Source organism: Choristoneura fumiferana, chromosome 16, assembly GCF_025370935.1.
Source record: "Choristoneura fumiferana chromosome 16, NRCan_CFum_1, whole genome shotgun sequence".
NCBI lineage: Eukaryota > Metazoa > Arthropoda > Insecta > Lepidoptera > Tortricidae > Choristoneura > Choristoneura fumiferana.
This window is the reverse complement of record NC_133487.1, coordinates 3,896,570-3,922,723: the sequence shown is the minus strand read 5'-3', so window position 1 is coordinate 3,922,723 and position 26,154 is coordinate 3,896,570. Positions and strand designations below refer to the sequence as shown.

The following is a 26,154-nucleotide window of genomic DNA, read 5'->3' as shown; positions in this document are numbered from 1 at the left end:
AGCACATTATTAGCTGCACAAGAGCTTGACTAAAGAAACAATCGAAACTTAAAGCTAGGCTCTTATTTAGGCTTATTAAGCTGGTTACGCTGCTGGCTGGCGCTGGGTGGGCGCTAACGATGGGCCTCATGAAAAAACTCAAAGTCACTCAGAGGGCTATGGAGAGGGCTATGCTCGGGGTTTATCTGCGGGATAGAATTAAAAATGATGATATCCGCAGTAGAACTTAGGTTACCGACATAGCCCGAAGAATTGCGAAACTAAAGTGGCAGTGTGCGGGGCACATTGTTCGTAGGACTGATTCTCGAATGGCGTCCGCGGACCGGGAGACGAGCTGTCGGTAGGCCTCCAACAAGATAAAAAATAAATAAAATAAATAAATAAATATAAATAAATATCATGGGACATTGACACCAATTGACCTAGTCCCAAACTAAGCAAAGCTTGTACTATGGATACTAGGCAACGGATAAACATACATATATAGATAAATACATACTTAAATACATATTAAACATCCAAGACCCGAGAACAAACATTCGTGTTATTCACACAAATATCTGCCCCGGCCGGGATTCGAACCCAGGACCACACCACCACCACCAGACCACCAAGACCACCACCACCAGGAGACGACCAGACCACCCACCCATGGTCTGGGGGGACCAGGAGATGGAGCGACGACTTGGTTAAGATCGCGGGATCGCGGTGAATGCGGAAACACAAGACCGGTCTGAGTGGAGAACCTTGGGGGAGGCCTATGTCCAGCAGTGGACGTCTTTCGGCTGACATGATGATGATGATGATGAAACTGGTTACAAGCCCTTATAATGCAAAATTAGGCCATGATTAAATGCTGTGATGGAGTCAAATAGTGGTGAATAATAAAAAATAGCAGAGAGCAGTTACAGAGGTAGCAGTGAAAAAAAGAACATTCAGAGTAACTTATTATTATAGACGCAACAGCAATCTTGCTCATCCAGAGATGGATTGCTAATAAGTTGGACAGGCACTCTGACTGGTGCATATTAAAATAAAAAAATATATAAAAAAGTTTATTTTTCTGGAAAACGGAATTTTACTAGTTGAATTAGCAGTGACCAAACTAAGCTGAGCCTGTAACTTGGCCAGCTGCACATTAACACCACATACAAACACACACACTTTCGCATTTATAATTAGTATGGATGGATGACACTCTTTTAATTATGGTTTTTTGGATGGTGTTTCTAAAATAACTTCTTTGCCAGCAGCTTCACAATATATAATGTAGTATCGAACAAAAAAACTTTATTTTACTTACCCTTAAAGATATATATATACAGGGTGACCAATCCAAATATAGAGAAGTCAGAAACTATGAGAGATAGCGAAATGTGTTCTCAGAAAACATGGCTTCGATTTTAGATTTAATAAAAATGGCATGTACTCGTAATAAGAACAGATTTCAATATCTCTTATAGATTCTGACTTCTCCCTAATGACCCATTTGGATTGATCATCCTATATATAGAGCTATAAAGATCTAAAACTTTAAAGTTGGACAGAAAAAAATGCAAGCATATTTAATACGTCATACATCAGAAGCACTTTACACACGTAAATGAGTCAATCAACTTTTTATTTTGTCCCGTGATTCAGAAGACATCAGTTAAAACTCTCACACACACACATCAATTCACATCACTTTGTTAAAAAAATGTTTGCAATTTATACTATTAGCACGCGTAGGAGATGAGCCATGAAGGAATTGCCTTAAAACAGTAACAACTCCCAACTTTTAGTAGATTTGTACCTCATGAAATCTTCTTATAACAGGTAACCCAGGAGACGTTACCATGGCAACAAACCACTAAAAAGTTGATTGACCAAAATATCACAACAGATTCGATTTTTTACCTCATATTTTTTCGTTAAACATTGGCTGTGTTTCTTATATAAGTATTCAAAATAATATACCCATACAATATGGAAAATAGGAGTTAGAATCTTATCATTATGGTCATTGGCATGAGTACATATAAATAGTCGCGTGTAGGTTAATAATTATTCAAAACAGGGTAGAAAATTATGCTTACAAAGTTATAAATCTGGCGTAATATCTAACTCTTTAAAACAGCTTGTATTTCAAAGTTAGTATTGTTCCTACAATAAATCAGACTTTTTATAAGTACACTACTACTTATACCTTTCCAAAAACATTTAATTACGCCTTTGTACCGAACACAATCTTTAAATAGATCCTGCACTGACCGTTGTCAATTTTAATTTAGGTAATGGCTTTTATAATAACTTGTGCTACCTACTCTATAAAAGAGCATACAGCAGAAACAATTGCAACTGCAGCTACACAAGACAATAACTTACCTCACAAATCAGACTTATCCAATCTGAAGGTTTTTATCTTGCTATGAGAATAAGATAAATAAATAAGATGATACTGTATGATGTATCTAATATTCAGAGTAAATTTCCGCCTCTTAAGTAGCCCTTTATTAGCAAGGTTGTATACTTAGGGCCTGAAAATCTCTTTTGTGCAGTCTTAATATTACCTGGAACTGTATCTTTTGTAAAGCTTAATAATTCTGGTTAAAGGCTGATTTAGAGCTACATTCAGCTTGTGTCATTTTAACCATCACAACTGTTGATAAACAAAAAGTTCATATATTTTATCTTTATTATTCGGATATGAATAGTATTTTTTTTAATATTATTGAAACTTATTTGTATTTACAGGTGTCTTATGGGCATCCGAGCCGCTAGCAGGAGTGGGGGATTTTTTGAAATTTATGAAACAAATCGGGAAGCAAGTCCATTTTCTTTCCAACAACAGTGTAAGATCTGATGAAAATTATAACATGTTCTTCAAAAACGCTGGTATAGAAGATGGAATTGTAAGTATATATGAAATAAATCGATTTAAATGGTGATTTTTAGGGTTCTGTACCTCAAAAGGAAAAAACGGAACCCTTATATAATCACTTTTTGTCCGTCTGTCTGTCTGTCAAGACCCTTTTTCTCGGGAACGCGTTATCAACCTGAAATTTAAATATAATAAATAGGTACTGGATTTACTGTCCCTTGGAGCTGTGAAAAAATCAAAACTTCTAAGCCAACGCAATCAAAAGATGCAGCAGTTTATGCTGCAAATTTCCGCGAATTTTGGAATCTCGCAAGGGAATCAAAACCTACAGGGTGCTTCCCGTGAGCTCAGAATCTTGATATTTGGTATGAAGGTAGCTATTATAACAAAACCAACTAGAAAAGTCTCAAAATCTTGATTTTTTATGTCTGTCTGTAAATATAATCACCAATAAAATCTGACCCCACACTTCGTACATTATGCTTAAGAGTAAGGCTCTGCATACACTGGATGTATTCAATTACTCGGAAAAAACCGAGAAATATCTTCAAGACACGATTCCCGTTTACTTAAATACCTATAAATGAGTTTAAATGTACAGCAGTCCGATGTTTGACAACTGATTATAGTTTCACAGTCGGTGTAGTAGGTGTGGATAATGTCGTTGATTGTACATAGAGTAACACTTTATTTTAACTTACATTGTAATATATTATGTAAAATTGTTTATTATCCCTAAAATAAATAAATAAATAAATATAAATGTGTACGGAACCCTCGGTGCGCGAGTCCGACTCGCACCTTGCCCGGTTTTTTTAGGGTTGTGTTCCATCAACAGGAGAGGCCTTTTCAGTCAATATGAAATATAGAAATAGAGACAATAGGCTGTTATTATAATAATAACAATTTTTTTCCAGGAAAATCTCACAACACCATCAAAAGCTATAGCAGAGTATCTAAAAGCTATAAATTTTGACAAGCATGTATATTGCGTTACTTGTCAGGAGACCATAAAAACATTGGAGGCTAATGGATTTAAATGCAAATATGGAGTACGTATATTTTTTAGTCCAAATTACGTTTAAAATGTACCATGAGCTTTACGCTAAAGCACTACACCTGCAAAGAAATTAAATGGTGTGAATGTGTGTGGCAAAGTTCCCAATTTTGGGCAAAATTGGGCACGAGTGGGTACTATGAGCCACCTGCGGGCCTGTACTCACGATACAGTGGGACGTCGTCAAGATGAGATGATGCTATTTATTAGTCATGGTGATTTTGAAGGGGACGCAGTGAAATATGAGTAATTTTGAGCCACTGAAGCAATTCAGTCTTTAGGATTAAAAAGATCTTATTTAGTAACTCAACAATATAACTAAACAGTACTGTCTGTGCAACACTTGATATAGACATTTTCATAGTAGGAGTGACTTAATTGAATGGTTTCTTTAGCTGAATTCATTTGATGACAGTTTATATATGATAATAGCAACCATAGCAATGTTTTCTTTGTCACCCTTTGTCACCATCAAAGAGATGTGACTTGACTTAAACAAGATCTTGCTTGTAAGTACTCGTACTTGTGCTTAGCAAAGACATACAATTATCATCATTTATTATTTTGTGTCAGTTGTCATTCTATAGTTTATGTAATATCTAGTTAACAATAATAAAAAAAAAAACTTATCGAATATACAAACTGAGGCATGGATGCACAGAAAAACCAGAAAAAGAGACCAGAGCTGGGAATCTAACCCAGGTCCTCAGCAATCCCGGGGTTTTCACGGGATACCCGTAAAAATAACAAATTTGAAGTTGAAATAAAAAAATACAAAAAGACTCCAAATAACCAATCATAAAAAAAACTATAAAAAATACATTTTCCTCGTCAATTTATATAAGTTTATTATTTCAGCCAGACGTAGGTTACGACAGTTTCGCCAAATACGGGGAGTATTTGGTGGATGACCCTGAAATTGGTGCAGTGGTGTTTGACAGCGACTACAAAGTGAACATGCCCAAGATGTACAAAGCACAGGCTTATTTGAGAAGGCCTGAAGTGCTCTTTATTAACGGGCCGACAGACAAGTACGTACCTTTCGGGGATGGATTGGCTTTAGGTGAGGTATTGTTTTGTACGTAGTTTTTTAATGGTGTTTTTGGAGTATTTGCAAGTTTTAACCGAATTCAGGTGCGGGACATTATTTGGCCGTTTATTCTGTATGATTTCCGTGGGCACGCTGTTGATTTAGTAGATTCTGTTACAGTTTCCAAATTGCATAGTAAAAATACAGGACGTCTTAAAAAAAACGAAAAATGTCGTCAAATTCTACAGCCCATTCATAAAAAAATGTGACCACAGAAATGAGGTGGTTGAAACACTCGAATAACCTAGGTAACTTTAGGGCTATTGATGAAAAGATGACTATTCAGACTTAGCTTACCATTCCATGTTTTTGATTTTGTTGCAAAAGTATTCTGTCAATGCAGTAATAGTCCACGGTAATGAAAGCGGTTGAAACTTCTAAATATTCTTCTAAATATATTTAATAAACTTCTAAATATTTACTCTTTTCAGCTTTTTTTAACAACAGTTTAGGTCATATCTAACAACCTAACGTTTTCCTTACTCCTTCTCTGAGTTTTGTTTTTTCATATTTTTATTTTGTAATGGCACTTTCATTTTGCATTTTCCAAAATGATTTTCAGGTGCACACCAGGTCTCAATGAGGAATTAGAAAATTAAGGTCGCACGAACTCTTTGTTGAAATTCCGAAAACGGTTGCCACATAATTTCTTCAGGTTTGGTTGACGAATTTTTTTTAAGTATAACCAATTCACCATTTCTTGTTGCCAATAAAAGAAAAAGATAGTAATTAGTTTTAAGATAAAAAAAAACAACCGAATTGATAAGCTCCTCCTTTTTTTGAAGTCGGTTAAAAGAAAGCTTCTGTTTTATTACACATGATTAAACAAAGTCCATGATTATTGTTCAATTCAAGCTTTTTTTGCTTACTGTAATTTCCATAAGTACTTTATGCTAAATTTCAGCTTAATTGAATACCTATCAAAATAGGTCTAAAAATGGGTTGTACCTACGTTGTTTCGCAGACAACATTTTAATAGAATTTCGTTTAACAGATATTTTTTCTCATATTTGAAGATTTTTTTTTATTGTACTATTTTGTTGGCATATATATCCGTGCAAAATTACAGCTTTCTATCATTGATAGTCCCTGAGGAAAGCCGCGTACGGACAGACAGACAGACAGACATGGCGAAACTATAAAGGTTCTCTTTTTGCCATTTTGGCTCCGGACCCCTAAAAAGGAGATTTTAATAAAAATAATTGAGGCTTTAGGAAGGCTTTCAAATTAATAAGGCGTATGCAGGCATTGCAGCCAACAATTGTAAGAAACATGCACGACGCGCGATGCTACGTCCAACCCAACACGCTAACAAGGACAAGTGGGTTCAAGTGGTTTTAATTATTTATTCGAGATAAACAAAACACTAAAAACACATTGAATCAAGGCTACAACACAGCAAAGTCGAAACCTACTCTACTACCGACTTTTTGGTCCGACTAAGTCGTATAATAATAATTAAGAACATACAAAATGCTCTGTATTACACACTACACCAAACACAATTATTTTTTTAGGGTTCCGTACCCAAAGGGTGCCAAAGGAACCCTATTACTGAGACTCCGCTGTCTGTCTGTCTGACCGTCTGTCACAGTCACAGGGCTCTATCTCTTGAGCCGTAATAGACACTTGTGTAAAATTCGGTGCCCGAAATGAGAGATCGGTTGGTTTTTTTAGACCTTTTACTCCGAAGCCGATTGCAATGGAACAGTGACAAACAAACTTAAAAACCTTATTTTTATTGATGTGCGATACTAGCGCCACCACATTTTGTGTTTTATTTTGTAACTAATGAGGTTTATGAATGTCAACGGGCATCGGTCATTTTGATTAATTAGCAAGCTACGAGATATAGTCATTACGAGTTCAGCAGATGAACTATAGATGGCGCTGTATCGAACAACTAGAAATGTTCACAAATTATGTATTACTATGGCCTATTAACAAATACTAAAAACAAAATAAAATAAATATTTAAGGGGAGCTCCCATACAACAAACGTGTTTTTTTTGTCGTATTTTGCTTGATATTAATAACGACAACAGGTAGACGCTTGAAATATTCACAGAATATTTAGTTCTGTAATCACTTTAAAATAAAAATTAATTAAATTAAAATAAAATACATATTTAAGGGGGGCTCCCATACAACAAACTTGATTTTTTGCGTCGGGGGTAAAAAAAGCACATCTTTGCAGATAGTCGTTTTAAACTTAATTTAATTTTTCCAGTGAAACGAAGTCTTAAAAATTGTTTTCACCAGAATATGTAACAAAAAATCTAGTTTTAACAGACTTCAAAAAAGGAGGAGATTATCAATTCGGTTGTATTTTTTTATTTTTTTTATTGTTACTACCTCAGAATTACGTCATTTATATAGAAATACTTCCAATTAGGTCCCATTTAAGCACTAAATCAGGATCAGATTGGATCAGACATGATTGGATCCTAAGGAAATCGAGGGCACTCTTCAAATATCGTAGGGACACCTATGGTAAATTAGGTATATTAAATAGTTACTACTACCTATAAACTTTATAGGTAGTAGTAGTAACTCGTGCATTTGCTCTGGAATGTCATCATTTGAAGAAGTAGAACTGATGATTAAGAACACATTTAACCACCTAAGGTACTACTCAATAACAAGTATTTCATGTGTTGAATTTCAATAACATTACCACATTTGTCATTGAAATTTATGCTCGTCGTAATGCACGCTTCGGAAAAAGCAATCATTCGTAAAAGGTAGCAGTTGACATTAAACTATTGTATCTTAGCTTATTTACACTAAAAATCGTGAAAAAAAAATTATAACAAAAAAGTGAACAGACTACAAGAAACCATGAAAATAATTTTCCACCAGTTTGAAGTCGGTGCCTCAGTACGAGCCAGCAGGAGTGATAGAAGCGCAATATATAGTACGAGTATGTGTGTGAGGTAGACGAGTATAAGGCCCACTCCTGCTGGCTCATGCTGAGACATCACCGACTTCAAACTGGTAGAAAAATATTTTCATGGTTCAATTTTTTGTTATAACATTTTTAATGGCATATCTAACTCATTTCTCGAAATAACCTAACAAACAAAAAGTCGGAAAACCCCCGCTTTTGTCACTTCAAAGTTCAATATCTCAAAAACGGCTGAACCGATTTTGTTAAAACATATCTAAGAATCATTGCTAGAAAACCTGCTTTGTAATAAAAAACCGCATTCAAATCGGTCCATCCGTTTAAGAGCTACGGTGCCACAGACAGACAGACACACATAAGGGTCAAACTTATAACACCCCTCTTTTGCGTCGGGGGTTAAGAATGGAGTTGATCTCTTTTTGCATAACTATCAACTTGCATTTTTTGCGCAGGAGTGGCAGTGTTTGCAGAAATAGTGGCTGAATATACCGGCCGAACACCAATTGGTTTGGGCAAGCCATCGAAACTGTACGGCGAATTTGCGATGAAACGGGCAGGAGTCACGGATGCCAGCAGGGTCTTGTTCATAGGAGATATGTGAGTAAATAAAAAGAATGTGATAATATATACAGGGTGCTATGATCCGTCGTGGAGAGTGACATGGAATCCGTATAATGTGAACAAATGGCTTACTTAACTTGGCCGGTTCTAGGGATGATAGTGTTCATTTAACATCAGGTGATGATTTATTCGTTTGTTTCCTAATGTCATATATGAGACAAAACACTTCTACTTTTAAATATTTTATCTTTATCTCTTGTTACAGGATTGAACAAGACGTCGCTCTGGGCAAAAACGTAGGATTCCAAACATTGTTAGTTCTCACGCATTTTACGGAAGAAAAAATGCTTGCGCACGCGATTCAGCCAGATTATTACGCACCTTGTTTAGGCAGTTTAATTCAAATTTTAAATAAACATGGAAAGAAGTAATACTTAATTTATTGAATTTGCAGTCCTAGAAAAGAATGACAACATTATTACCTTTTATTTAGCTGTTTAGTGGCGAAGGAACAGATTGATAAAGTTGTAATACAAGGTAATACTAATACGATTGGATGTTATTAAAGATTCTATGGAAATAAATTTTTCTAGTTTACAAGCTGTTACTTTATTAAAACACACAATTTTTGGTAACGAACTTCAATTCAAACGGTTTTACAATAATCTGACGATCCTGACGATGCGTCTGCATCGACCGTAGGTGCATAAGAGGATCTCGACCGATTGATATCGGTTTCATTACAAGGCCCCGGCAGTGGGACATCTGTGTCAGAACCTTCCGTATCGTCATCTGAAACACCATAGGAATCATTTAGGACACAATAGCGAATATGTTATGACCTACATTTATTCATCCATCCATTCACTCGTAATGCTCACAAGTTCCATTTAACAATCATTCTGTCAGACATAATTCTTTTCAAGTCATCTTTCATTCTCATAACATAACTACCCTAAGCAAGACGTCTCGTATAACCCCAACTCGAAGTTACGCGCGCGCACAGACACACACACTAAACACACACAAACATAAATATGCATCGTGATCATGCCTTCGATAGAAGCATCACTGATTCGCTTGTCTAGGGCGTCGAACAGACGATAAATAGGTGTTTCAAATTTCCATTCCCACATATGTTTTAAAGTAAAGTAAATAAATATCTATTATGGGTATGGATTCCTACCACAGCGAAAAAAGAGCTGATAATCTTGAAACGGCTTAGCCAATTTTGACAAAACATGTCTAAGAACCATCGCTAGAAAACCTGCTTTCTAATAAAAAAAACCGCATTCAAATCGGTCCATCCGTTTAAGAGCTACGGTGCCACAGACACACACATTGCGGTCAAACTTATAACACCCCTCTTTTTGCGTCGAGGGTTAAAAAAAGAAGTATTCTCGCTTCAAATAAAACTATTTATCACGGACTATAGATCCGTGGTCTGTGCTATCGATCAATCAAAAAATTATCGCTAATAATTAAACGAATAAATGTTTTTTCTTTCTTTCTTTCGTTATTTCTTTTTTAATTTGAGGCTTATGTAAAGTTACGCTGAACCCTAATTTATTCAAAGATAGAGCCACAATATTCTAGCACTGGGTATGTATTTACAATGCAGCTAGGTAGGTAATCAAAAAGTCAAAATGGCAACCTATTTGGAGAGAGAGAGAGAGAGAGAGAGAGAGAGAGCTAGACTAGCAAAATACCATAATTATTATTTGACGAGGCGCGTGCAGTTTAAGCATAACATGGGGTCTTTTTATTGTAAATAATATTTTCCAATGTGAATATGCCTCAAAAAAGCATAAACTCACAGACTTAATGAAGACAGAAACATATTTTGATATAATTAACAACTAACTTGCAAGCAGCATTGATTTAGTTTGGTATTACAACAACGTTACAGTAAATAATTATCTACTCTTGAATCTTAGCCCGAATTCAGGCTTATAGTATGAACATAGAATTATTGTAATCTTGAAGAACATTGTTAGTGTAGACAGACTTTAATGTTGTTGGTTAAACTATTGTTTTCACTATTTTCGCCTTTCCAAGTTAGTAGAATCTCCAGGACTTCTTCATATCTAGGTGACCACACTCATCGGAGGAGGCTGACGATCATCATCTCCTTTGCCTCAACTTCCTCTTAGACCGCTTCCATCTTGGAGGTGTATAGGGTGGGATGGCTCCTCCTTCCTTATTAACAGAAGCGGGCTCATGCCTGAAATCATATAACAAACTGCTAGTATGCATTTACTCGTAACATCTTAATTTTATGATAGGAAAACAGCTTCCAGCATTTTTTTCATTATTTTATTTATTTATATTTATTTATGTATAAATAAATTCCATCCATTTCTTTTTATATATTCATAGTCAACTTTATATGTCCCAGAACTGACTCAATAATAATGGCAGTGGTGTTTACCTACTACATGACTACATAAGTAACTAGATTGTCCGATAACAAAAATAAAGACTAATCAATATTAATTAATTTTATTACAGGTGATATAATTATGATCAAGTAATATAATAACATTATGAGTCACTGTTATCTAATCCCAGTAAATTGTAACTGTTTTTTATTTTCCATTTCCCTTTCATTTTTGGGAAAAAAGCAGTCGGTGATAATTATTTTTAAATAAAACAAATAATAGCAGACTCGGGTAAACATGTAAAAAACTAAAACACTCAGAGATGCAAGTCACTCGTCGACCAATGAAAAACCTATTCACTGAGTTAATGGCAACACACACATATTTCATAATTTCATTTTTAATAAATAGTAACAAGTCTATCAATCTATGTAGAAATGCAGGTCACTGAGCAACCAATGCTTTTCATATCCACCGAACTACTAACATATTTTAATATGCACATTTCATTTCAATCGCATTTGGTTTGTTTGCTTGTTTATACTCTTAATTGTACAAAAAGGAAAAACAAAAAGGTTGCAAAAAAAGGTGTTAAGTACAAAGGCGGCTCATTTTTTGGGTTCTGGAGCCAAAATGGCAAAAACGGAACCCTTATAGTTTCGCCATGTCTGTCTGTCTGTCCGTCCGCGGCTTTGCTCAGGGACTATCAATGCTAGAAAGCTGTAATTTTGCACGAATATTATATGTAAACTATGCCGACAAAATGGTACAATAAAAATTCAAAAAAAATTTTTTTAGGGTACCTCCCACAGACATAAAGTGGGGGTGATTTTTTTTTCTCATCCAACCCTATAGTGTGGGGTATCGTTGTAAATGTATTTTAAAATCATTAGGGGTTTGCTAAAACGATTTTTCGATTCAGTGATTTTTTTGCGAAATATTCAACTTTAAAGTGCAAATTTTCATTAAAATTAGAAGAAGAAGAAGAAAATAGAATTATTACTAGTTGAAGAGTAAATAGCAGCCTAAGGTATAAAATATACCTAAACTTGGAAGATTCCGTATAAAATACGAAATTCTTAGAAAAATATTACTTATTTTTTTCGTAATGGCTACGGAACCCTATTTTAGGCGTGTCCGACACTTTTTTGACCGGATTTTATTTTGTTTAATTTCAACTGGTGCATACATGCAGATTACTCAGCAACCAACGAAAATCATATTCATTGAATTACTGGCAAACATAGGTACATACATCTGACTTCTACAATTCCTATCATTTTCTAGTATTATATTTTATGTCATTCTGATTTAAGCCTACAAGCGTTTTTTGGTAACGAACTTTAATTTAAACGGTTTTACAATGATCCCAAAAAAAAACGAGGAACAAAGACTGTAATTTTTGTAACGTTATAAGCATGATATAACACACAAATAAATCAATCAAAAAACAGAAAAACAACTCAAGATAGCTTACAAATCTCGGAGACAAAGTCGATGCTTTCGGCCGGTCGAGCGAAAAAGTGGCACTGCGCAGCGACAGGCGGGTCTTTAAAAACTAGTCACGTGACGTCACTTGTTTACCGCATCTAGCTACATCTACTCTGACAATTTCATATCAACACTAGCGGACCCGGCAGACGTGCTCCTGCGCACTAAAAAACGCACTACATTAAACATGATAACATACCAATGAACGGAAACAATTACTTTGCTCACCTGAATTACTATGTTCGGGTGAGCAAAGTATTTTTTTCAGTTCATGGACCTCCGCAAAGTAACGCCTGATTTAATAAATTATGATAACATACCGACAACAGTGCCACCTACCGGGTCCAATTGCGTTTTCAAACCATCCAGGAACCTATTGAAGTATTCGCACAAGATTTTATTCAAATCGGTTCAGCCGTGTAGGAGGACTTAGGTGACAAAAACACGTTATGTAAGTTTTAAGGTAAACTTTAGAATCAAGGGCCACGTATGTATAGGACATGTTAATGTCGGAAAAATATTGTACCTATTTGCCAGTTAGTGTGTTTACATGTGTAGATGTTTACTCGTATTATTGTTCATACTAACATAGTCAATAAGGTCCCAAGGTTTTTCTTTGTAACTAACATGATTATGGAATCTCTCCGAAATAAACGTATTATTATTATTATTATTTTTATTTCGAATTGCTTAACAGATTTTCAACTGACTTGAAAAACCGGCCAAGAGCGTGTCGGACACGCCCGAAATAGGGTTCCGTAGCCATTACGAAAAAAATATGTATTAGGTATCTATTATAGATTAAGTAATATCTTCTAAGGATTTCGTATTTTGTACGGAATATTCCAAGTTTACGTATATTTTATACCTTAGACTGCTATTTCCTCTTAAACAACTAATAATTCTCAAGATCAATATATAGTATGTAGGTGAGGTAGACGACTATATTTCCACTCCTGCTGGCTCGTGCTGAGGCACTGACTTCAAACTAGTAAAATTATTTTCAAGGTTATTAAAGTCGGTTTCACTTTTTATTAAAAAGTTTTTTTGTTTCATTACCGACTGATTTAATAATTTTAAAATAAACCTTTGCTCGTAGTAGAGGTACTTTCTTAGACCAACTTATTAACTTCGTCATCATCTTGACCTTTATAGGCCCTACTGCTGCTGCTGAGCACAGGCCTCCTCTCAGAATGAGAGGATTTCGGCCGTAGTTCCTACGCAGGCATAATGAGAATTATGATCTTCACACACAATCGATTTTTTCTCATGTGTGTGCAGGTGGTTAGTACTTCATATGGCGCTGACACTCGAAGGGTTATAGTACAGTCAGCATCGAAAGTAGCTATGTATACACTTTCGTACTTTGTCGTTTTACAGCCATAATACTAAACGCCATGCAAGACTGTCAATGTGTCAATGTGACAGAGTGAAAAAGTGATCCGCTAGTTTTGATGCTGACTGTACATTATTGTTCTAACCCGTAAAATAGTGAGGTACCTGGCGAGGTAGTTTGCAAGCTGAGCATTGCAACGCTTTTAAAGTTACGAGTCAGACAAGACATGTTTTCTTTGAGGCATATAGGAAGGGCATTAGCGTACGGTGCATTCAATGAGTAGTAATGTGGCACTTCCTGTATTCTATTTTCAAATGGAAAGCGAAAATTTTCAAGCGAAAATCTGCCTGTTTATGTCTTGATGTAATAGCGGAATCGTCTCGAGACCACCTGTACATATTTGTAAACAACACTGATATAATATGGCAATAACAAACGGAATACTACAGACTGATGAAAACACGTAATGACGTGGCAGCATCGCTTATCTCAACTGTACTTCTTTCTATAAATATACCTACAGGATGGCGCAAAAGTTGTCACACGATGTTCATTGACTGTAATCCATACTTCTATACTAATATAATAAAGACGCACAGACACACAGACACACATAGCGGTCAAACTTATAACACCCCTCTTTTTGCGTCGGAGTTAAAAAATATACCCTTGCTTAGTCTAGGTGATTCGCATATCTATACTTCTATACTAATAGTAATTATAATACTAAAAAAGAGGAATGATTTGTATTTTTGGATGTTTGTTACGAATTAACTCAAAAAGTACTGGACCGATTTTAAATTCTTTCACTATCAGAATGCTAAAGTATTCCAAAGTGCCATAGGTATATTTATTACCAGAAAAAAATAGGAATCCGTACTAAAACTTAAAGTGTAAAAAAAGTTGCCATAAAACATCTTACATCGCATGCGCTGTGGAAACTATTGATGATAGAACAAAAAAATGTTGAACGATATTAAAGAAATATCAATATCTACAAAAAACTTCGCGATACACATACATATTATATATAGAAGTATTATGTTTTTTACATTTTAAAAGTTGACGGAAATGCCGATTAAAATCAGACCATGTTATCCACCTTTGTATTAATCCTTATCCAAATAAATAATTCCACTGTGTAATGTAATGAGTTGATTTTAACCCCCGACGCAAAATTAGGGGTGTAGAAGTTTAACCGCTATATGTGTCTGTGTGTCTGTCTGTGGCACCGTGGCTCTCAAACGGGTTAACCGGTTTGGATGCGGTTTCTTTATTTGGAAGCAGGTTTTCTAGCGATGGTTACTAGATATGTTTCATCAAAATCGGTTCAGCTGTTTTTGAGATATTAAACTTTGAAATGACAATGTCGGGGTTTTCCAACTTTTTAAGTTGGGTAGGTTAGGTTATCTGACCATTAATAAAAGCTTATTGTCCCGTGATATTTATTTATTTATTTAATTCACACCAATTGGCCTAGTCCCAAAGTAAGCTTAGCAAAGCTTGTGTTGTGGGTACTAAGCATTGCATAGATAGATACATACTTAAATACATAGTAAACACCCAAGACCCGAGAACAAACATTCGTATTTTCATACAAAGATCTGCCCCCGACACGGGAATCGAACCCGGGACCTCAAGCTGCGTAGTCAGGTTCGACGTTTCGGCAACATTACAGTAGACTGAAGTGTGGGGTGTTCTGAGGGACGATCGGACGTGTGTCGGTGTGATGGGGTGACAAATAAAATGACCAAGTGCGGGTAGTTCGTGATACGAGTGCCGGTACTATTTGTGATCAAGTGCTATTTGTGATTTCGAAGGACTCGCGCTGCTAGGCAGACTTGACACCCCACACTTCAGTCCACTCGTGACCACGGCCACTGTAATGTTGCCGAAACGTCGAGCTAAATATTACTCGTGTGTGGTGGCGTGATAAGTCCCGTTCATGGTATTTTGACTATGAGTGATAATCGCGAAAGTTTAAAACGTTATAAAACACATTCAGCTTTTATAGTATGACGAAGGGCTGGCTCAACTGGGCTCTGGCTCTATAATTCCTATTTAATCTGCCACGTGGCAAACTGACGTTGCCAGTTGCCAATGGAAACGCATAAACTTGTAGTAAGTCCACGAAGTCCTTTATATTTATAAGTTGTTGACGACGCCATATCAGTCGTAGCCAAGACTTGGATTGAAAACATTGCTTACGAATTAACAGATAAACAATAATTGTTTTTGTAACAGACTATGGCACTTGTGAATTTAGTTGAAGCAAATTTGGACGTTTTTCAAAAGATTTTGGACTCGTTCGATCATGTCTTTTCGGATTGCGATGGTAAGTCAGTTTTATTTATTGTGTTTTTATTTATGATAAAGTTATTGAATTTAATGTTATTTAACCATAATGCTCTTGATGATTGTTTGTAAGTTTGTTCATAAAACAATAAAAATAATGTTTGCTAAAGTAACACGCCTTATGCCTAGTTTCAAAAATCGTGTATGTAATTACTTAGGTGGATAATTTGAAATCAATATGTTAAAAATAACACCAATTAGTCATTAATTTACAACGTCATTTACATAATAAGATGGGTATTGTTACATGAATAAAAATATTTACTAAGAAATAGTTTAATGTACAAGCTAATTTCATGCAAAAGTCGTCGGCAGCAGTATTTAATTTATTTAAATATACATTTCTGCCTGTCTAACTGTACATACAGTGCCCCTAGTGTGAGTTTTCGGTTACAAAATACGTCTCGATCGCGTTCGCGTAAAATCTCAATTTGTATGGAAACACGAACATCGCAAACGTTCCGTTAGAGGCGCTGTTCGTGTTTTCATATAAATTGGGATTATAACGCGAACGCGATCGAGACGTATTTTGTAACCGAAAACTTACACTAAGGGTACAGGTACATCCGCTAATTCCTCCGAAACCACGCAACGGATTTTGATTCAGTTTTGACCATCAGTTAGATAATTGTTCATGGAAGGTTTACAAAATTATAACATACTAGCGACCCGCTCCGGCTTCGCACGGGAAAATAAAAAATAAGAAACCGGCCAAGTGCGAGTCGGACTCCCGCACAAAAGGTTCCGTATCGTAACGTACATTACACATTAGCAAAAACGGCAAAAAAAACTCGTTTGTTGTATAAGAGCCCCCCTTAAATATTTATTTTATTTTAATTTAATTATTTATTTTTAAAATGAATGAACATACAAATAAATATTCTGTAAATATTTCAAGCAATTATTAATATCGAGCAAAGAACTTAAAAAAAAAAACGGTTGTTTTATGGGAGCCCCCTTAAATATTTATTATAATATGTTTTTAGTATTTGCTGTTATAGTGGGAGCAGAAATACATGATTTGTGATAATTTCAACTGTCTAGCTATCACGGTTCATGAGATACAGCCTAGTGACAGACAGACAGACGGATAGTGGAGTCTTAGTAATAGGGTCCCGTTATTATTACCCTTTGGGCACAGAACTCTAAAAAGGTCTCAAGGTGTTCAAGGGCACTTCACACACATTTTTCAGCTCCTTTTCCCAAAAAGTTCAACATCTAAAAAACGGCTAAACCGATTTTGATGAAACATGTCTATGAACCATCGCTAGAAAACCTGATTTCAAATAAAAAAAACGCATTCAAATCGGTGCACCCGTAAGACCTACAGTGCCACAGGCAGACACACAGCGGTCAAACTTATAACACCCTTCTTTTTGCGTCGGGGGTTAAAAATTACACCGGCCCGCGCGAAGCGTAGTACGTAGAGTAAATGCATTTTTGGTTAGATTTTGAAATTCGTAATATCTTTTGAATGGAATGTCCGATTTGAATAATTCAAAAAGAAATCTACAGGTATTGAAACCGTCTTGAATACAAAATTATTTATTTGGTTAAGGATTAATACAAAGTTATGGATAACATGGTCTGATTTTAGTTGGCATTTCTGTTATTTTTTATATTCTATTTTTTCTAACATGATTCAAAGATATGACAGATGCCAAAACTGACGGAACTAGAGTCTCTCCTACTATTACGCAAACTATCTATACTTTTGCATGTACCTAGTGCTAAAAGTGGCAATTTGTTGGTTTAAACGTTACGCTATTGAGCTGAAAGTCTTATTTGAATTTTAATAGTATTTTATGCAACTGTATCGTAATAGGGGTCCTTAAAACACGAGTGTGGGTTTATGAAACGAGGCGTAGTATAGATATATATTAGTATTAGTATAGAGTATTCATGTGCGGAATTACATTTGAAATTTGCCACGAGCTTTGCGGTGAAGGAAAACATCGTGAGGAAACCTGCACAAACCTCCGAAGCAATCCAATGGTGCGTGTGAAGTTCCCAATCCGCACTGGGCCCGCGTGGGAACTACGGCCCAAGCCCTCTTGTTCTGAGAGGAGGCCTGTGCCCAGCAGTGGGACGTATATAGGCTGGGATGATGATGATTAGTATAGAAGTACCTATAGATGTGACTCACCTCGGCTATGCAAGGGTATATTTTTTAATCTACGACGCAAAATGAGGGGTGTTATAAGTTTGACCGCTTTGTGTGTCTGTGGCACCGTAGCTCTTAAACGGGTGCACCGATTTGAAAGCAATTTGTTTTTAATTTAAAGCAGGTTTTCTAGCAATGACTCTTAGACATGTTTTATCAAAATCGGTTTAGCCGTTTTTGAGATATTGAGTTTTGAAGTGACAAAGTCGGGAGTTTTCCAACTTTTTGTTGGTTAGGTTAGGTTATAAAAGAAAAGCAAAGGAAAAAATTTTGATTGATTATTCACCTCTTTCTTTAAAATTTTACTTATGCGAAGCCGGGGCAGGTCGCTAGTTGAAATAGTAATACTAGAAAATTCTATTTCAGGTGTATTATGGCAAACTGATTCTAACACCAGGCTAGAAGGATCGGGCGAGTTCATCAAATTGATGAAACAACACGGAAAGAAAGTTCATTTCCTCTCAAACAACAGTATGAGGTCAAAAGAGGAATATCAAAAAAATTTCGATAATGTTGGCATCCGTGATGGTTTTGTAAGTATTCATATTTACATAAGAAATAAAGAAAGAAAGAAAGAAGACATTTATTCACTAACACAGAAGGCACACATATACAGCAAAATTAACACAAATAAAATAAAAAATAAAAATACAGAAAAACACATAACGTGCATTAAATAGTCGATATTAGACTATGTGCATTTATTTTTTATTACGGACGAAATAGAGAGTAATTACTTGATAATATTTAAAAATGTGCAAAAAAAAAACCCTTTAACGTTCGTATTATATTATGTGTAATTATTATAAAGTATGTGAGTTATGATTTCAAAATTTGCAAACAATTTTTAATCACCTTCTGGTATCGAATTAAGCTAAACTTTAGCATACTGTCTTATGTAAATGCGGTGACAATACAATAATCTAGTCATCAAATATTTGCTGTTAGAAAGATTGTGAGAAAATTTCAATATATTTTACACAAATTTCTTTGCAGGAAAATCTGACAGTACCATCCATAGCAATAGCAGAGTATCTTAAATCCGTGAATTTTGACAAGCAAATTTACTGCGTAACCTGTCCAGAAACCAAGAGAGTACTAGAGTCCTACGGCTTCAAATGCAAGTATGGAGTAAGTGTTTTGTTTTTTATTCAATTGCGATCATATTTTCAGCTTCTCAATACCTATTGTCTAAGTGGACATTAATCGACTACTTGGTTTATCCTCAGATATAACCTTGAAGAAAACCTCACTTTTCACTCTCTTCGCAACTCGTTAACCCCACCTCTCGATTGAGTTTTAGTCCTAAAAATTATCCTAATTTTCAGCCAGATGTAGGTGTCGACACATTTGCTGATTACGGCCAGTACTTGGAAGACGATCTTGACATTGGTGCTGTGGTCTTCGACAACGACTATAAAGTTAACATGCCGAAGATGTACAAAGCACAAGCTTACCTGAGAAGACCCGAAGTCCTATTCTTAAATGGTGCGACGGATAAGTTCAGCTTTATTGGAAAATATTCAACCGGTCTAGGTTAGTATAAATGTTCTCACCGGCAAATCCGTGAGCAAAGACTAGTTTGTTAATAAAGACTGTGGTAGCTCAGATGAATCAAGCATCTAAATCCAGATCGTTACAAACGAACAATTTGTAATTTGTGAATCTTTTAATTATAGCCCATCGAATTATCTCGCTGAAGTGGCAATGTGCAGATTATATAGCACGGAGAAACAGATGGCCGTTGGGACTGAAAAGTTCTTGAATGGATACTGCGGATCGGCAACCGCAGCGTAGGGCGTCTATCAACGATTTAGAGGATAATGTTTAAAGCCCCGGGTCAGTGGCGTAGCTAGGTAGCCAAAGTCCCTGGGGCAAAAAATCAACTAGGGCCCCAACTAAACTATTTGAAATTGTTTGTTCCGTATTCGTCGTATTCAGTATTCGACGTACTCCAGATGTCATTTATAGTTTGTAAGTCAGAGTCCGAGGGGCCCCCTGAGCTTGGGGGCCCCGGGGCACTGCCCCGTCTAGCTCTCCGGTAGCTACGCCACTGCCCCGGGTTCACGGTGGATGCAGGCCGCTTCCAACCGAAGCAACTGAAGGTCTATGAAGGAGGCCTATGTTCAACAGTGGATTCCCTACGGCTGATATGATAATGATGATGATGATTTTGTAGGTGGTAGGACCTTGTGCAAGGTCCACCCGGATTGCTACCAGCATCTTGCTCGCTAATTGCACTGTTGTGTTTCGGCGTGGAGATTTAGACAGCTGGTGAAATTACTGGCACTTGAGGTATCCCATCTTAGGCCTCTAGGTTGGCAACGCAACTGCAATCCCCCTGGTGTTGCAGGTGTCTATGGGCGGTGGTGATCTCTTACCATCAGGAGACCCACTTTCTCGTTTGCCATCCAGTTGAATAAAAAAAAACTTTTAAGAACTTGGACTTTACGCACGCCATATAAGAACAGAACTGTTTTTAGCGTTACTTTATTTATTCACAGGAATTTCATCATTTGTAAATATAGTGGCTGAATACAATAACCGAATACCAATAGGCTTGGGGAAACCATCGAAACTGTATGGCGAATTTGCGATGAAGCGGGCAAAGGCTACTGACCCCAGTAGAGTGCTCTTCATCGGCGATATGTAAGTTTCTTTCTTTATGTTCCAAACCTGAGATCCTGATAACATATTCCACTATTTTTTTCCAGGAGCTAGACACACCGCCGTGTTCTTTTTTATTGGACTGGATGGCAAATGAGCAAGTGGGTCTCCTGATGGTAAGAGATCACCACCGCCCACACCTGTAACACCATGGCGATTGCAGATGCGTTGCCAACCCAGAGGCCTAAAATGGGATACTTCAAGTGCCAGTAATTTCACCAGCTGTCTTACTCTCCACGCCGAAACACAACAGTGCAAGCACTGCAGCTTCACAATCAGCTTTGCAGGTTGTTCGAACGATCCCTTATAACGTAGCATCGCTGCCCAAAGCTACAGGACTGATTTTACTGCAGTAACAAACGGAGCCTTAATCTTGGGACATGCTTTCATAACTGAACAAATATTTTCTAAAATGTATTTGACATTTTGTGATCATCTATATCCATCAAATATTATAAATGCAAGTGTCTGCCTTTCTCTCTGTACTCGTAACCGCTTCACACTTAAACCGCTCAACCGATTTTAATGTGGTCTTAAGATAATGAGAGACCTTGGCACAAGTAGAAAGGCTAGTTTTATCCCGGAAAAATTCATAGTTCCCATGGGATAGCAATAAACGAACTCTTGGGATGCAGAGTTGCGAACAACAGCTAGTATGTTAAAATTATATTTGTCACCTTTCTGATTATTGATACTTAATTTATAATACATAATCTTGTGACAATTTATAGGTAAGCATTCATAGAAGAAATACTTTTTAAGAATCGTAAGCTTAAAAAGTCAATTTTCTATGAATTTTTATGACATCATCATCATCATCATCATCATCATCAGCCCGAAGACTAGAATAGAACTAGAAGACTAGAATTTTTATGACAACAAGTTTTTATTGATTGTCCAAATGTTCGTGGTTTATGTCACTGAATTACGCAGCGTAAGAAGACCCTCGACAAAGTGACCTGGTGAAGGTTGCGGAAGTCTAACAGATGCGGGTTCCACAGGACTGGTCATTGCAGTTGCAGCGTTCTTTGGAGCAGGCGTATACTTAGCAATGGTCATCTTTCGCCTGATGATGAAAATGATGACGCTTTATTTTGTTTGCAGGATCGAGCAAGACGTCGTTCTAGGCAAGAACGTTGGCTTCAAAACGTTATTAGTACTAACGTATTTCGCCGAGGAAGCAATGAGAGCACATAAGATAAAACCCGACTTCTTTGCTACTTCTTTAGGACATTTGGTGCCAAAGTTGAAAATTCTTCTAAAATAACCCTTTCTTTACGACAGTTGGATAGAAACAATAAAAACTCCAATCATATTCGTAATATTAAAATGCCTTATTTTGCTTAAAGTTGATTGTCAACATAAATTAAAAACAAGTTACAATAATGGGTCTCTATTATAAACCCATTATTTTATATAGGCATTTTATATATATTTATAATTCTTTCCCATAAAATTTAAGTTCCATTTTTTTCAGTCTATCGTTTTCCATCATAATTTATGCAAGTCATATTATTTTATGTCATAAAATTAAATAATATAAAGTGGAGTTCCGATTTTTGCAGGACATAATTATTGTTAGTAATAAAATTGGTTATTCAAAACATTCGATGTCCATAAATAGTATCCCATTTCATAATGTTGAAGGCAATAAACTAGTTTGTAATGGTTGTAAGGTTTTTTTTTCACAGGTCATAATGATTGATAGTCACCTGATTAGTTGGTCATAACATTTAACGTCAAACTACATAATGTTAAATTCAATAAAAACACGCATAATAATTATAAGAAGGTATTCAATTCTTCATCAGAAAAATAAAGTAAATAATATTTTATTTAACCACCGCATAGTGTAAGTGACTTTTTTCCTAATTGAAGAATATCAAAGATAAGGTTGTAATATGATTTATTTATTTTTAATTACAAAATATGTCGTTTATGTTGTTTTTGGTATTAAAAAATGCTTTAAACGTTTATTGTTTCCTTTCGCTTCTGTAAAGGTAGCAATTCTAACCTAACCTACTCTTCTGATAGCAGTACCCTTCTAGAGAGGTCGCAGTTCTAACCTTATCTAACCTACCTTTCTGGTAGCAGTTTTCATCTGCAGGGGTAACAGTTCTAACCTAACCTAACCTACTCTTATGATAGCAGTTTTCTTCTGTAGGGGTCACAGCCGTAACCTAACCTAATCTACTGTCCTGACAGCAGTACCCTTCAGAAGAAGTCGCAGTTCTAACCTAATTTATCTTTCTCGTAGCAATTTGCTTGTGTAAAAGTCATAGTTCTAAACTAACCAAACCTATTTCGAGTTTTTTAATCCATAACGTCTTACATAATAATTTTTACTATTCATTCTTAAGACATAATGAAATGCATTAGCACTTTCAAATGTATGCCTGGAAATGTTTCTGAGTAATTATTTATATGCCTATGGATATTATAGATTTGGTTTCTTAACCGTATTTCGCTCCAGGCATCAAAACGATATTAATAAATACCAGTCTAGAGGCCTAAGATGGGATACCTCAAGTGCCAGTAATTTTACCGGCTGTCTTACTCTCCACGCCGAAACACAACACTGCAAGCACTGCTGCTTCACGGCAGGATTAGCGAGGATTAAAAATAAAAATAACGTTAGTATACTTAAAAACTAACTTAGATTTAACACGTAAAATAATTTTGCTAAAAACAGGACAACACACAAGATCAGCTATCTTTAAGATCATTTGTTAGTTATTTACCTCAAAAGCATAAATTCCTTGTAGCGTTTCACCGAATCGCATTTCACCTAGAACTAATAAAATTTCGATAGTATCTTGTACTTGGCGCAATTTTTCGCGTAGCTTTTTACATTAGTATAATAAATTGGTAGCATCTCTTTTTTCGTGCAGTATTTTACCCTAGACGCCTTTCGCCGCGATCGATGTTTGCTTGGGACTCTAATTAATTTGACGCGTTAATTGATGTTTGCACTAAAATATACATTTTTATATATAATTTTTATATTATATTTATTTGTTTTATATATAATCTTTGTCACTATTTAAATCTCTGCTTAAGGAGCACTATCTGTCATCTTGTAATTATTAGCTTTATGATAATGTATTTGTTTATTTGTTGCTGTTTATCTCACTGCATATATGTATTTTGGACGTATATTATATGTACGATATAATTATGTATGTATTCGTAGATGTATTTCTGTTACGTTTAAATTTTCTGATCTACTTTTGATGCACCACCTGTTGTAAACTAGTCCTTCCTTCTTTCTGTAAACAAGGTTGCCTGGAAGAGATCGCTCTTTAGCGATAAGGCCGACTATTGCTCACCTTGTATTTTTTTCTCTGTGTATCTGTTTTCGCTTACTATGTCTGGTGTACAACAAAGAGTGTTTGTATTGTATTGTATGTCCTATTGTATTGTATACTATAAATACTATTTTTTTCTATAATACACGATCAAGGTGAAATGCGACTAAAACTAATAGCGACTAAAAAAAACACAATTGAGACACAACGCGATACTTAAATGCACGATCGAGGTGAAATGCGACTAAAATTTATAGCGACTAAAAAAACACAATTGAGACACAACGCGATACTTAAATGCACGATCGAGGTGAAATGCGACTAAAATTTATAGCGACTAAAAAATTAATCTTGAGCGACTTTGCTACGATATCCATCGGTGAAATGCGACTTAATAGCGGCGTAAATTCGAGGTGAAATGCGACTAAATTTATAGCGACTTTAACGATTGTGACACAACGCTATACGATCGACGCTGCGAACAAAAATGTTGCTGTTTGGGCTGCTTCTTATTCTGCTTGAAACTGCTGCGCATTGCTGTGAAACTTAACAACAAATATTTCACGATATGCCTAGGACGTGATAGCGGATTTACGATCGGCCGCCGACATATACATCTCCTAATATTCTTACAATTGTATGATATAAGGGTCATATTAGTCATTGCTTATTTTGGAGTAGCCGCTCGTACGTACTACTACGATATTTAGATATATAACTCGATCCTGGTTGTCACCCGTAGCTAATGGTTTAAATAATAGTTTTGGAAAAAGCATGCAAAAATATTATTTATATTTAAATAACATTGAATATTAACATCTGATTAAAACCAATAGATTTAAGAATCTAAGCATAAAAGCAAAAATCTATACTAATATTATCCATACTTAACATTATAATTGCGAAAGTGTGTTTGTCCGTCTTTCACGCCGTAACGGAGCGACGGATCGACGTGATTTTTGGCATAGAGATAGTTTATGGGCCCGAGAGTGATATAGGCTACTTTTTATCCCGGAAAAAGGCACAGTTCCCGAGGGAACAGCGCGCGATAACCGAATGCCACGCGGGCGGAGCCGCGGGCAAAAGCTAGTGACACAATAAATTAGACGACACGCTATTAGGCGTGCCACCACAGCTATTTAGACAACCGTTGTGTATGGTATTTACATAGCTCATTCCAATTAGTGCGGTCGCCTAAAAAGTGTATTTTTTTCTTCTACTAAAAACATATATACTTGGAAAGAAATCGAGCCACCCTTGTAATTTTCACGTTGATTTTATGTTTTTAGGTCGTAAATGTTATCATGGAAACGCAAAAATTTGCAAGGGTGGCTCGATTTCTTTGCTCCCAAGTGTAGTTACTGATAAAGTTTATTTGTATCCTATAGAGAAAATAAAACAAATAAAAAACTAGGTCTATAAAATAAAAATAAAACTTTTTTTTCATCCTCATTTATTTAATCGCCTATCCTCTTAAAACATGCGAAGTCTTGGCCAAAAATAACAACTTTGTTTTTGCGCGAACAAAACACGGTAAATTTCCTTCTTTTGTCTTGTTCAGTGCGATATGTAACGGAATTAGTTTCAAATCTCAGTCATCCGCGAAACGCAATTGATTTCCTCAAGCGTAAAGCATTTTATTTATTGCCTTTTTTTCAATATAAATTCTGGGACGACTGTTACCGACGCTCGCGAAATTCCAGCTGGTTCGGGATTAAAAGTGTGGAAAAAGCCGCAAGTATTTTTATACTTTTTCTTTTCCAGTGATGCCTAAAAGCGTTCGCTGTGCCACTATTTTATAGACTTTTTATTTTTTTCGCATACATTTGTTATCGTGTATGTTTTTGCGACCAAATTGGGACTCGGTTTTTCAGGGGGTCAGAAAGTTATCGCTGTTTCATTTGGTTATTACCACGGATTTTGTTGGATTATTCTCTTTTGGGCACTCATAGGTTAACTTATATCGCGAGCAA

The 26,154-nt window shown here is 36.0% G+C and overlaps 1 protein-coding gene, 1 long non-coding RNA gene and 1 pseudogene across 3 annotated transcripts in view; 2 read left to right on the top strand and 1 right to left on the bottom strand.

Annotated features, from left to right (window-relative positions):
* The window catches only part of LOC141436496 (sodium-coupled monocarboxylate transporter 1-like), a 26,138-nt pseudogene extending 17,228 nt beyond the window's left edge, over positions 1 to 8,910 (top strand).
* The window catches only part of LOC141436287 (uncharacterized), a 56,508-nt gene extending 43,516 nt beyond the window's left edge, over positions 1 to 12,992 (bottom strand). The window contains exons 1-3 of one of the 2 annotated variants that reach the window (XR_012452292.1): positions 12,338 to 12,973; positions 10,344 to 10,703; positions 8,917 to 9,271 (exon numbers count right to left, since the gene is read on the bottom strand). This is a non-coding gene — a long non-coding RNA (uncharacterized lncRNA). Of the gene's footprint in view, positions 1 to 8,916; positions 9,272 to 9,533; positions 10,704 to 12,337 lie in introns of those variants that run through there. The other variant, XR_012452291.1, reaches the window with a different exon arrangement.
* Positions 12,993 to 15,843: 2,851 nt separating this feature from the next.
* On the top strand, positions 15,844 to 22,806 carry LOC141436283 (uncharacterized). Its single transcript, XM_074099191.1, has 6 exons — positions 15,844 to 16,022; positions 18,573 to 18,739; positions 19,203 to 19,337; positions 19,535 to 19,742; positions 20,711 to 20,855; positions 21,978 to 22,806. Exons 1-6 carry the CDS (start codon positions 15,935 to 15,937, stop codon positions 22,138 to 22,140), a joined length of 906 nt encoding a protein of 301 aa, XP_073955292.1. The 5' UTR covers positions 15,844 to 15,934; the 3' UTR covers positions 22,141 to 22,806.
* Positions 22,807 to 26,154: the final 3,348 nt, after the last annotated feature.